At 38.7% G+C, this 14,127-nt stretch overlaps 1 protein-coding gene across 2 annotated transcripts in view; it reads left to right on the plus strand.

Moving 5' to 3' along the window:
* LOC130920047 (zinc finger and SCAN domain-containing protein 2-like) overlaps positions 1-14,127 on the plus strand; it is an 85,005-nt gene that overhangs the window by 459 nt on the left and 70,419 nt on the right. For both annotated transcript variants that reach the window (XM_057842887.1, XM_057842879.1), the window contains exon 2: positions 320-586. In XM_057842887.1, coding sequence (XP_057698870.1) covers positions 332-586 — 255 coding nt within the window. In that variant the 5' untranslated portion in view covers positions 320-331. The remainder of the gene's footprint in view (positions 1-319; positions 587-14,127) is intronic.

Here is a 14,127-nt window from a genome sequence, read left to right on the forward strand (position 1 = left end):
AAATGACCATCTACTGCAATTGGCATAGTTCATTGAATTACCATTATAGTATTAATTATTAATATGTTGCTGTTAAAATTGTAAGGTACCTGTTTCCCAAGTATTGTAGTTTAGGTAAATTAAAACGTATTTACTGTACACGTTTTACAAAGTTGATAGTGATGTATTATGTCTACAGTTCTACACTACTATAAAGTGTAACAGCAGAATATTTGGTAGGAATGACTATGAATGGTTTCATGTAGTTTCATATAGTTTAAATTAATAAACTGTGAAAATTGATTTGTTTGGTGATTCTTTTTTTTCTTTTTTTCTTCAGTTTCTTATTAGGATGATGGCCACCTGTTTGGCTCCTTCCAATCCTACTGCCGTTGCCTCATTTCTGTCCACATTACTGCCCAATGGCTTTGCTGTGGGGCCTTCAGGGTCCTGTAAGGGAAGACTTGGACTGTGGTGGGTTGGCCAAGCTCTGCAGGTTGGATTCCTGCTGGGGAAGGAAGGGGATGCAGAATGGGTAGAGAAGTTTCAGACTGGCCCAATGTCTCCCCAGGACCTCATTGTGACACTGCAAACACTGGAAGAAAAGGTACACCGTATGGATATTTAAAATCAAACAAAATAGAAATTTAAATGGGGAAATCCTCTCTCGCTGTCTCTCTCGCTCTCTACACAGTTAATAAATATATATTCACACAATATCTATTTTTAAAAATGTAAACTAAGCCTTATTACTGGATTATTATTTGTCTCCTCCCAGTTTATTTCATATCTATCTATCTATCTAGAGTGTTACCTCTACATACAAAGTTAATTCATTCCAGGACCTTGTTTGTAAGTCGAATTGGTCGTATGTCGAGCAGGATTTTCCCATAGGAATACATTACCTGTATAATTCCATTAATTCGTTCCACAGCCCGAAAACTAAATCCTTGATAAACACTGCTGGTACGATCACATATGACAATTACACATAGCAAAACAAATAAATTATAAATAAATATCGGAATAATAATGTAATAATAATAATAATAATACCTTCAATAATGTAACGAATCAGGTTCTAATGTTGCGGCCGTGTTTTGCGTGCTGTACCTGAGCAGAGAGTGAGAAAGGTGCGGTAGAGATTTTACTTTCTCTTTTAATGTTTTGTTGTTGGCGCCAACTGCAGCGGACAGTAGGCGTGTTGTGTTGCACAAGTTCGGAAATAAATGAATAAAAACCTGACGAAGCTGGTGATTTCTTTGGCGATGTTACCACAATAATAATTGTCACCTTAACTTATAAAGACTAGCGAACGGAGGTCGGAGGAGGACCGTCGCGATCGTAGACATTCCATGGCCATACTCTCGAGCCAGTTAATGGAAGCGCACACCACACTCATATTTTTCTATTATTTCCATCTTCATTTCAATGGCAAGCATCACCTTTTTCCTTGTTTCACCACCTGCACTAACCTTCTTGAAACCCGTGTTGATTTCTCGAACAAGAAAATCCACCGTGCGTCGTGCGTGGTATTTCGAGCATGTCGTTGGATGTAGAAACAAATAATGAGTCAAATTTTACGTCGGATGTCGAAAAGATCGTGTGTCGACTGTCGACTCGATCGTATGTCAAGGTACAACTGTAGTATGATCCAAGTACTGTATAGTATATAGTATAGGGGTGTCAAACGATTAAAATTTTTAATCGAGTTAATTGCAGCTTAAAAATTAATTAATCGTAATTAATCGCAATTAATCGCAATTCAAACCATCTATGAAATATGTCATATTTTTCTGTAAATTATTGTTGGAATGGAAAGATAAGACACAAGATGGATATATACATTCAACATACGGTACATAAGTACTGTATTTTTTTATTATAACAATAAATCAACAAGATGGCATTACCATTATTACCATTCTGTTAAAGCGATCCATGGATAGAAAGACTTATAGAATTAGAGTTATAGAAATTTTATATCAAAACCCCTCTTAATGTTTTAGTTTTAATAAAATTTGTAACATTTTCTATCAAAAAATAAACTAGTAGCCCGCCATTGTTGATGTCAATAATTACTTACACAATGCTCATGGGTGCTGAAGCCTATAAAATCAGTCGCACCCAAGCACCAGCAGAGGGCGGCAAAACTCCGAAAAACACAAGTACACCTTTCACTGTGCTCTCATTTTAATGTTTGAAGGGGGCATTTGTGTGTTAATTGTGTCAAATATTTCAACGGGATTAATAAAAAAATTAATTACCGCTCGTTAACGCGATAATTTTGACAGCCCTAATATACAGTGGTACCTCTACATACGATCACTTCGACACACGATCTTTTCGACATCCGACGTAAAATTTGAGCCGCCTTTTGTTTCTACATCCGACGAGTTGCTCGAAATACGACGACATGACAGCACTGCAAACGAACCCACGGTGGATTTTCTTATGTGAGAAATCAACACAGTTTTCAAAAAAAGTTGATACAGTTGGAGAAACAAGGAAAAAAGTGATGCTTACCTTTGAAATGAAGATGCAAGTTATAGAAAAATATGAGCTTGGGGTGCGCGTCCCTGAACCGGCTCAACAATACAGCTCCATGGTCCTCTTATGACCACCGTTCGCCACTATTTATAAGTTAAGGTGACAATTATTATTGTGGTAACATTGCCAAGGAAATCGCCAGCTTTGTCACGTTTTTATCATTTATTTAAGAACTTATCCAACACAAAACGCTCATTGTCTTAAGCAGTTGACTGCTCTCAGGAAAACGAAAGTATTATCTCTACCGCACCGACCTATCTCACTGGAGACGTCACCTTCGCGGTGCGTTCAGGGACAGTAAAAAGTGTCCGCCATATTAGAATCCGATTCGTTACATTATTTTCAGGAATAATTATTAATTCTTCTTCTTCTTCTTCTATTATTCTGAATTATTTATTTATAACTTATTTGTTTTTCTATGTTTAATTGCCATTTGTAACAGTGCCAGCAGTATTTATTAAGAATTTAGTGTATGTTTTTAGGCTTTGGAACGAATTAATGGAATTATAATGTATTCCTATGGGAAAATCCTGCTCGACATACGACCATTTCGACTTACAAACAAGGTCCTGGAACGAATTAAATTCGTATGTAGAGGTACCACTGTAGTATATATATGTATGTATGTATATATATTAGAGCTGAAACGAGTACTCGAGCAACTCAAGTAACTCGAGTTTAAAAACTGATCCGAGTAATTTTATTCACCTCGAGTAATCGTTTATTTTGACAGCTCTAAGCATCACGTTTTGCTCAGACTACTTTTAATGCGGGACAACGCGCTGTCACGTGCGGAGAGGAAGAAGGGAAAAAAAAAACTTACTGCAGCTGACAGCCGCCACAAACGACGCCGACGTTGCCAAATACTAGCCCGCACGATGCTAAGTTGGTAACAGCTAGCGTCTGATACGTCTCATAAAGATCACATGTATGTTGAACTAGATGCGCATTGACAGACTCGGTCCCGTCTGGGCAGCGTTATTAAACAGTCGCCATCTTAAAGCAGTACAGCGCTAAGCGCTAATAAAGAGCGCTAAGCGCTAATATATAAGATTAACGTTACTGTCACTACTAGCTCACCTTACGTTAGCACTGCGGAGGGCTAGGTTTCAATTAATTATGACCACTGTCGTTGCGTGGCTAACGTGTCTTACATACAGGCTTTAACATAACATAGCATTGTGGAGTGATGAGGGTGTAAAATAAAAACTTAATCATGCTAACTATCAATTTTAGCTCAGTAGTCATTGCTGGATAAAACACCAAGTAGCACTGGTCCCTAATGTGCTCCAGTACAGCCTGTATCATACATTTATTTTAAACACTGCAAAAAGTCAAAATACTATCAGGACTTACAGTTTAGACTAACTTAAAACTTAACTAGAACTTAAAAATGGCTTGACACAAAGAGAAATTCAATTGAAACACGTGGGAAAAAATCCTAACTTTTAAGTGATGTGTGTTATCAAGCGTAACGGCATTTTTAGGTAATATATATATATATATATATATATATATATATATATATATATATATATATATTTTTTTTTTTTTTAAAATAAGATCTAAAAGTTTTTTGAGTGAAAGCAGTGAATTAGTCTTTTTTTTTTTTAAATTCTAGCTACAATATACATCGAAAATAAAGACATTGATTGACTGAAAATGGTTCAAGATTAGATGAAATGTCTTGTTTTCTCATGTATATTTATAATTGCTCTTCACCTAAAAATATATTTGTTTTATCCGATTACTCGATTAATCGATAGAATTTTCAGTCGATTACTCGATTACTAAAATATTTGATAGCTGCAGCCCTAATATATTTATATATATATATATATATATATATATATATATATATATATATATATATATATATATATATATATATATATATATAGTATGGTATAGTGATGAGAAAGTGAAATAATTAGTGTCATTCTACACATTAGGATGAAATATTTCTAGCCTTTGGGACTTTGTTGCTAATTATGACTTATGACTGACAGATAATAGAAACCCAAAATCCATTGTGTTACACCTTTACTAGCTGATTAAGTCAAAACACCTGCATAGGTTTCCTAAGCTTTTAAAGGTCTATTTGTCTGCACCAGGAGTCTACACAATCATAGGGAAGTTTGCACGTTCGAAGTTCATGATCAACACCCTTCAATAGTAAGGGTAAGCTCTAAGTGTTAAAGAAAATGGTCGTTCGGCAATTTCTGTATCCAACCGTTTTCACAGAAAATTGATTAGAAGAGATTACTGCAACCTAAAGAGAATTGTCAATCAAAATCCATTGAAGAAATTTTGTGAACACAGTGTTTCCCCTAGGATTTTTTGAAGCTGTGGTGGTGGGCTGCATCGGAGTCGGACAGCCTCACCATGTCGTGCCACAGCGAATTTTTTTTTCTTCATTTTTTCCCCCAAGAAGAACCATAACAAAGATATATTTGAAATATTTCATTAGCCAGGCTAATGTTGTACCTCTCAGCTACAGTACATGTATGTAAAATGCGTAGCTGATTACAGCTACGTTACCCGATGTACTAATGCGACTTTTTTTCTCGTGGCAATAGTACGACTTACATCTCGTAGTGACTCAGGGTTGGCAACCCAAACTGTTGAAAGAGCCATATTTGACCCCCAAAAACACAAAAAAAACTGATACAGTATGTCTGGAGCCACAAAAAATTAAAAGCCTTTTACAAGCCTTATAATTATCGATACTAGCTATATTAGCCTACTATAGAAATACGTAATTAGCCTTCATGATTAAATGTTTGTTTTCCCTGCAGTGGATCCTATAGAGAATGACGCACCACGTGACTACTCTGTTGTACTATGCCACCACAAGTTTAACTTCATTACAATATTAATGAATTGAAAGAATGTTTGTGTCATGTTTGTCCTCCTAGAAATCCTATTAAAACAAAAAAATATATTTCCCTCCCCCATCTTTTTCCATTTAAAAAAAAAAAAAAAAAAAAGCTCCGAAGCATCGCTAAAGAGCCGCATGCGGCCCGAGAGCCGCGGGTTGCAGACCACCGTCGTAGTCCTCCTTTTTCCTTTTATTTGACCCTCATAAGTACTACATTACCACAACAATAACAGTCCTTCTGTCAACTGACCCATTTAGAGCACTGGGGGAATTCTAATAGCCGTGTAAAGAGTTTTACTTGATTCGGTGAGAAGGTGAATAGTTTTTTCCCCGTTGTTCGTAAACTAAATTTCCACACAAAGGCACGTCGAGGTACCATTAACTTAGCAAGGAGAGGTATGAGAGTCATTTTTCGAGTGTCCCAGAGCTCGCGAAATTTGGGTGGGGGGGCGCATTTATCAAAGTTTCGTCAGCCGTAATTGTATGAAGTTGGCGTGCCGGTGTTGTGCCGAAAAATAGCCACTCCACGTAAAATGTCCCCCCTGACGGGAGCGCCCACAAGTCACTCGTACAAACAGCCTTTTCTTACCAATCGATGGACACAGAAACAACGTTCTTGTACCGTGAATATGTATCATTTTACTCTGCTTGAACTGATAAATCGTTTACTGTGACCAACGCTCTGAAAATAGAGCAAGGCTTTATTTTGGGCCCCGCCTCTCCGCAGTCTCTCAGCGCAAGTTAGTCAAAGTTTGCTTTCCGTCCAAGACGGCCGTCCACCGCTCACTTTCGCCGAAAAGTCCGATCCAAATTATTGTAATGCCCCGGATATGGGAAAGAAGGAGAGAAGTCTGTATTTGCTTACCCACTTTATTGTGGTAACAATAATAAAGAAAAACAATAACAAAATAACAGCGGGCTGCTACAACATGCGACCGCTATCTCTCGCTATCTCGCTCGTTCTCCCATTCTTCCTACTCGTTCCCCTTGCGTCTCTTAAGGGGGGGCCTGCATAGTTACGAACATTAGGCTACAATACACAATGAATAGGTGTCCGCTGAACTCCTCCCACTCGGCTGCCGCTAGTTTGAAGCGGCCTTAAAAATTTTTTTTTTATTTAAATAAATAAATAAAATACATCTCATTTGCCAGGCGTGTCGGCTTTCATTTTAGTGTGGCGGTGCGCCACAATCTGTTGAATATAGGGGAATCCCTGGAACATCATTCAACAGGACTGGACTAAACTGGAGAAAGTGCATCAAGATCCACCACACATTGATGAGTGTAGTGTACAAATGTCACAGTCCTTGTATCATGCCTTCCAGCAGTACGTCAGATATGTCTTTCAGTGCATGGCATGTGGAGAAAAAGACCTTGGGTGATAGTGTGGCTCAGTGGTTCTTTTGAGATGAAAGTAAAATTTGCATATCATTTGGAAATCAAGGTCACAGACAGAGGGATGAATTTTCAAGATTGGTTTATTGTTATCCCACCAAAGTATTTACATTGAAAGAAATTAAATATCATTTTTCATCAGCGCCCGTGCTTTCAGTGGATTATCGGTAAAAGAAAATGGAAACATGACAACATCGAGCAATCCAATAAAATAATAGTTTGACATCATAAACAATAGGGCTGCAACTAACTATTATCTTTTAAAAATAGATTAATCGAAAGATTAATTAAACGATTAATCGGATTTTTTTTTTCTGTCGGGTAAAGCGCTAATGTAAATTGTGTCAATGACTCATTTTCCTGAAACAAACTAAACACCAAAATGGAATAAGGAGGAGGCAGACTAATAAATCTATTTTCTTTTTCAAACAGTTGTTCATACAATACAATTCAAATCCAATTTCAAAGCACACTATCTTATATGACAATTTATAGTTTGAATGGGAGTGTTTTGAAAGGAGACTCTAAGCCAGGGGTCCCCAAACTACGGCCCGCGGGCCGGATACGGACCGCCTCCACATTTTGAACAAAAAATTTTTTTTTTTTTTTTCAGTTGTTTTATTTCCTGGCTTTTTTCTGTGAAAAACCCAGAGAGGGTTATTTGGTTATTATCTATTTAATTGTGTTATTATATTATATTATATTATATTATATTATATTATATTATATTATATTATATTATATTATATTATATTATATTATATTATATTATCTGAAAAACAATAAATTTTTACATTTAGGCACTCCCGCAATCGTACCTTTTCTGTTACTAACTGACCCTGGCCCCTCATCAGAGAAGGGAAAAGTTATGTGGCCCTCACAGGAAAAAGTTTGGGGACCCCTGCTCTAAGCTGTTATATGAATGGGTTGATGTGTGCCAATTTCTTTATAAAAAGAAATGAGTCAACTTTCCTATCTAACAATTACTCAAGTGGTAATATGGTTCTCCAAAAGACAATACAAATGGACACTTAAGACACTGAATAGCATCATCTTTAGCTAGTGTAGCTTTTTGTGCTAAGTAGTAATGTTTCATCAACAAAGAATACAAACAACACAATTGGCTTCATTTAATCACCTTTGACGGAGGCACACCTAGATCTAACAACTCAAAATACAATCTACTCTTGACACTTTGTAATATTAATGATTCATCAACCAACCTGAGTGTAGCAGTGAACTCTCTCTTGCCCTAACCACTGGCGCGCGCACAGCCTCACATTACACACAAACAAGGACCCAAACGGGACTGCTTATAGCTGCCTGCAAAAATCGATTATCAAATTCCTTGGCAACTAATTTATTAATCGATTTTAATCAGTTTAATTGATTAGCTGAGAGAGAACATACCTTTTATAAAATAATGTTGGCTTCGGTTACATATGACAATGTCACAGGCTGATGATCGCCTTATACAACATTGCACTGATGCAGTAATTCAAGCTAAAGGAGCTAACCAAATATTGGATAATAGAATTTGATGTACTTTCTGATTCTGACAGTTGTGAACTCTCTCGAACATAAGACAATGAAACATAACCAAATTTAGAAGCGAAACAAAGTAAATCAGGACAATAAAATAATTGAATAAATAATAGTTTAAAGTGCATTTGACACCAAAAAGCATGTTTATTTCATATTTCACGCAGTATTTTATGCTCCTGAATGAAATGGACCGCTTGGATGTGTGTGGAAGCGATCGTTTTATATGTTAGATTTTTTAATCCCGTGCCATGAAAACGAATAACTTCTTATTTTGAGGGGGAATGCGAATGTGATGTCACCTGGGTCAGCATCTCACAATACAGCATTGCTTTATAGCATGCAGATGGACTGCAGATTCAGCTGATTTTGCAGAATAATTTGCTTATTTTTCGCATCACGCCAGCCAAATGTGCTGCAGAAAAATGTTGCTGCACTAGGGAGAGGCGTGGGAGCCTTTTTGGATTTCAAAAGTTTCCCATTCACCGCGGGTATTGGCTAAAGCAAGCCCTGCTACTGTCGGACCATTGGACTTACGAGGAAGAGAGTAAACATCGTATTGTATTATGTCAAATACTGGAATCATGGCACACATTTTAATACGGAGGTGGCTTGCATTTTGTAGCTGATTGTCCACCGAAAATGCCACTCGACCGACGACCGGCGGCTTGTCGCACACCCCCTCTATACTCGGCCTATTGCTCTCTTTGTATGCCTGGTGTTCTGTCAAGTTTTCAACCCTATCAGAAATTGCAACTTTGTGTTAAAAATAGCCGCGATGACAGGTAAACACGACAAACTTTCTTTAAATAAAGGACTATTTACTTACGTTTGACCTTGGACGGACATGTAGAAAAGTTCGCCTCAGACACATCCTGCCATGTTCGCTGCACAACAGCTGTACGACGCTCTCTAACTGTTTACGTCTTCGCCGTGTGGTAAAGCATTATTTTACGCCATATTCGTGTACACGCTCTTCCGACGTTGGCTGGTTTGTCCGGCAGTCATGCATTTTTAATATTTCATATAATATTCCATTTAGCACAAGAATGTAATTTGTCATAAGTATACCATTTATTTAGCAATTGGGGAAAAATACATCGACAAAAAGAATATCCTTTAAAAATATTGGAGTAGAGAGACTGAAACAATGACATTTTGCGGCTCTCTTCGTCGCATTTTCCTCATTCTGAATAATTCCTCCTCAGTGGGCTGAATTTTAAATCAGATGAAACCGTGACCCTGCTGACACTTTAAAATGCCTACGACAGGATTAAAAAAAAAAAAAAGTTGCATTATTGTGTGAATTAGAATCATATTTTGAGATGATTCGACTATATAGAACAATTTAGCAAAGCGCAGATGACGAGAAATTAGTCTTTAATCTGCCGGTTAGCCACGCCTACCATTATTAGGGCTCTAGTTTCCCAACAGGTGGATGACGTCAGCGGAGTCACGATTTTATCTGATTTAGTATGTAGCCCATTAACCCTTTAACACCTAAGCCTACTTTGGCCGAATTTGCATGGCTTTGATGTTGCCTTTATATTTCAAAGAAAAAATTGTTCACAATGGCCAGGTGGGGTCCCTTTTTTCTTGACACTATAACCTCCATGTCCAATCTGTTGTTGTCTTCACTGATTATAATCAACATTTTGGACCCAGAAAGACAAAAAAATCCAAAAATCTTTTTTCAAAATTAGTCATGTTGATGTTCCATTGACAACTAAACATGCTCGACCAACCGTAATGAAGCTTGATAATATTTATTCAACTTGTTAGCATAAACATTCAAGAGAAAAAGATAAGACTGGATAGTTTTATGTTTGACAATTCAACACAAACAGCAGGTATGGTCATAGGTGTTTTTGGCCTTTACACATACTATGGTCAAAACAGGTTATATACAGTGCAAAATAGTGAGAATTGAGAAGAAAAAAAAGTGAGGGATAAATAAATAAATAAATAAATATATATACATCATCTAACACACAAAGGGTTTTAGAGGACATCTCTTTGTGAGGTTAGTTATTGTACCCATCACCTTATCAAAAGTGTACCCATCACCTTATCAAAACTATATACATGCAATCAAGCTTCTCGAAGACACATCTAGATACAAATTGACAAGATTGATCGTGAAGAAAAAAAAATGAAATATAACATTGAAAAAAAGTATTTTCAAAAATATTTGACAAGTAGTTCAGTTCAATTTTTTCAGGCATGCGACTCATTATTATTATTATTATTATATATATTTTTTTTTGCGACTCAATAAGGTTTCCTCTTGAACAGGTCATGGAACTACGTCACACAAAACGTCACACAGCCTATTCTTCCGCCGTTTGCGCGCTGTCACTTCTACTCGCCGAGACGCCGACTGATCTGAGTAAAACAACGACAACAACGTCTCATCCTCTTCCTTGAGTTAATGAAATAATGCATTAGCTTGCGCTAAATTAAGTTTTCGATACATTCCGCACGTTTCAAAGTCGCTCGCTCAATCCAACCGGCCGGTGATCGCTTCGTCTCCCTTTGCTTAGGTGGCGCCTCGCTCGGCAATTTATTAAAAATGTTCACATTAGGTTCGTCCTTGTTGACCTCACAACGGCTCTTGGGATATGTAGTCTTTCGTGCTGCTTTCGGCTTTGAAAAAGGACAAGAAATGATGGAAATATGGAGATAAACATATGGTCCATGCAGCGTTTTAATGCTTATTTATGAGTGCAATAAAACTATAAAACTCAAATGACATTATCTCCCGGTTTATGTGGTCGATTGTCTTCAAATAAAAACTGTTGTGGAGATCAACTTCCGCACTTTCAAATGAGGACAACCAGCGGCATGTTGGTGACGTAATTACAGCGTGACGAGGCTTCAAATATGATATGCGTAAACGCGTCGCCGCCGACACGTTCGGTGTTAAAGGGTTAAGGGGGAATTATTCACAACGAGGAAAACGAGACGAAGAGAGCCGCAAAATGTCATTGTTTCAGTGTCTCCACTATTTTCACAGGATATTCTTTTTATCCAAGTATTTTTCCCCAATAGCTAAATAAATGGCTTGAGAAGGACCTGTCAGTCTTTTGAGGGCGAATTATTCAGAACGAGGAAAAGGTGACGAAGAGAGCCGCAAAATGTCATTGTTTCAGTCTCTCTACTCCAATATTTTTACAGGATATTATTTTTATCCAAGTATTTTTCCCCAGTAGCTAAATAAATGGCATGATCATGACAAATAACAGTCTTGTGCTAAATGGAATATGAAATAATAAAAATGCATTTATTCAAGACGACATGGCAAAATTACTCCATAATGGTCAAAACTGTCGACTTCACCTTTACTGTCGCACCTCCCGAATGATAGTTTATGCCACCTAAATCGGGCTTATGTCATTTCCCTTCCCCGGCTTCAGAGAATGTAAACAAACCAAGAGGCGTGACGGCTAGCCGACATGCTAACCCGAACAGAGTGATGTTTCAAAGTCTTCGAAGTGGAAAATCACACATAACTAGCCCGGATCATTTCAGATGACGACTGGATTGTCGATCGGCAAAGTGCCCGGCGGGGAGCAATTTACAGCTCGTTCCCCTGCTACTACGGACAAGAGAGCTCTCTGGGGAAGCAGCTGGACAATAATGCTTTACTCCACGATGAAGTCGTAAACAGCGAGACTCTGTTGAGGAGGGTGGCTGCAGTTGTTGTGCAGCTAACATGTGCAGCTAATGTGTATGAGGAGAGCTTTTTACATGCCCATCCATGATCAAACCTAAGTTGTCCTTTATTTTAAGAAAGTTTGTAGTGTTTACTTTGTAATCGCTGTATTCACGGCTATTTTTAACTCAAAGTTGCAATTTCTGATTGGTCGGAAAATTTGACAGAACACCGGGCACATGAAGAGGGGAATAAGCAGAGTATAGTGCTCTCCCGGCAGGGGGATATGCGACAAGCCGCTGGTCGTCGACTGAGGGGACAAGGAGCATGTCAGCCAAAAAATGCAAGCCACCTACATATTAAAATGATCCTAGTATTTGACATAATGCAAAACACCATGTTTTACTCACTTCCTCGTAAGTCCCATGGTCCCACAGTAGTAGGGCTTGTTTTGGCCAATATCCACCGGTGAATGGGAACCTTTTGAAACCCCAAAAAGGCGCACACGCCTCTCCCTCTTACAGCAAAATTTTTCTGCAGCTGTTTGGCTGGCATGATGCGAAAAATAAACGTATTAATTCGCAAAATCAGCTGAATCCTTAAGCCTGAGTTATGCTCCTGTGTTGCGGTGACGGCGAAGTGACTATGGCGTCAATGAGCATTTGAAGGTTCTGCGGTGAGGGAACGCGTTGCTCTCTAATTCACAGCCAAGCCACTAGAGGGTGGTGGCGTTATGTCTGTACGGTTTTGGGGCATGCTTTTTGACTTCCGCTAGTCTAGTTTAATGGAGAAAAAAATAATGCAAAATGGAACGCTGGAATGTAAATCTTTAGCTCATCAACATTGAATAAATGTTGATCATACAAATGTTGAGGGGAAGGCGACGCAGAAGACGGTTTCGAGGCGTCTAGCCGACTTTTAATGCCGCACAGAGTTGGCGGCTAGCTTCAAACTGGCGTTGAGCACTGCGTCCAAGGTCTGCGAAGCCCTCCAGCCCGATTTGTTTGTCGTGTCCTACAACCAGCCAGTGGGAAGCCATAGCAGATTTCTGGCGTCTATGGAACTTCCCAAACTGCGTTGGAAGCCTTGATGTTAACGTTATCATAAAAAGCACCGAGACACTCTCAATCAGTGATGATGTATCGTGTGTAAATTGTCTGTCTGGAGATTATCAAAGGTGTACGCATGGGAGGGAGGAGCATGCTGTGACGTCGTTACTCTCGCGAGACTCCGTAGACGCATGACGCAATCAACTGGCTAGGCTAGCAAGTAACTTTGCTCAAGAAGACTTCAACTAATTTTTCCCTAAAAATTTTCACGATCGTGATTTACCTTTTTTCTCCGACTCCGCCACACATCAAGGAAACGCCATGGCAACATCCAGTCAACGCAGTGATCTCCCGGCGAAGCGTAAAAAGGCAGATTCTATTGATTCGGCTACATCGACCGATGATCTGTTGTTAGCAAGCCCACCCGAATACACAAAGTCACTTAGCGAGGGAATTGGATCAATCGATAAGAAAATATCGATAGCATTAGAAATCCTTCAAGCCGAGATTAAAGAGTTAAAAGAAAGCCTCGTGTTTACTCAGCAGGAGGTAGTATATCTCAAGTCGCAAAACGATATCCTTAAAGGCGCCTTCGAGTCGACGACAGGTCTATTAGAATCCCTGAAAAAAGAGAACAAGATAATGAAAGATTCTATTTTGGACCTTCAATCAAGGAGCATGAGGGACAATTTAATTTTCTCTGGCATCGAAGAAAACACAGTAGACAAACCAGAAGCCCTCGTTAAGTCATTTATGGCAACATCTCTCAAGCTGCCCAAGGAAATGGTGGATTCGATCAAGTTTGCGAGGGTACACCGTCTTGGGAAGCCAAGAGGAAGCGGTCCGCGTCCAATAATCGCCAAGTTCGAGCTCTACCAGCAGAAAGTACTGGTGAAATCCAAAGGAAGAGAATTACAAGGAACAAGATTCGGTATGAATGATCATTTCCCGCGCGAGATCAACGAAAGACGGAAAATCCTCTATCCAATTCTGAAGCGGTCCAGAGCAGAGGGCAAACGTGCAATTATCACGCTCGACAAACTTTTCATTGATGGTCAACTGAGACCAAGTGCTCA

The sequence above is a fragment of the Corythoichthys intestinalis genome, chromosome 1, assembly GCF_030265065.1.
Source record: "Corythoichthys intestinalis isolate RoL2023-P3 chromosome 1, ASM3026506v1, whole genome shotgun sequence".
In the NCBI taxonomy this organism is placed as follows: Eukaryota; Metazoa; Chordata; class Actinopteri; order Syngnathiformes; family Syngnathidae; genus Corythoichthys; species Corythoichthys intestinalis.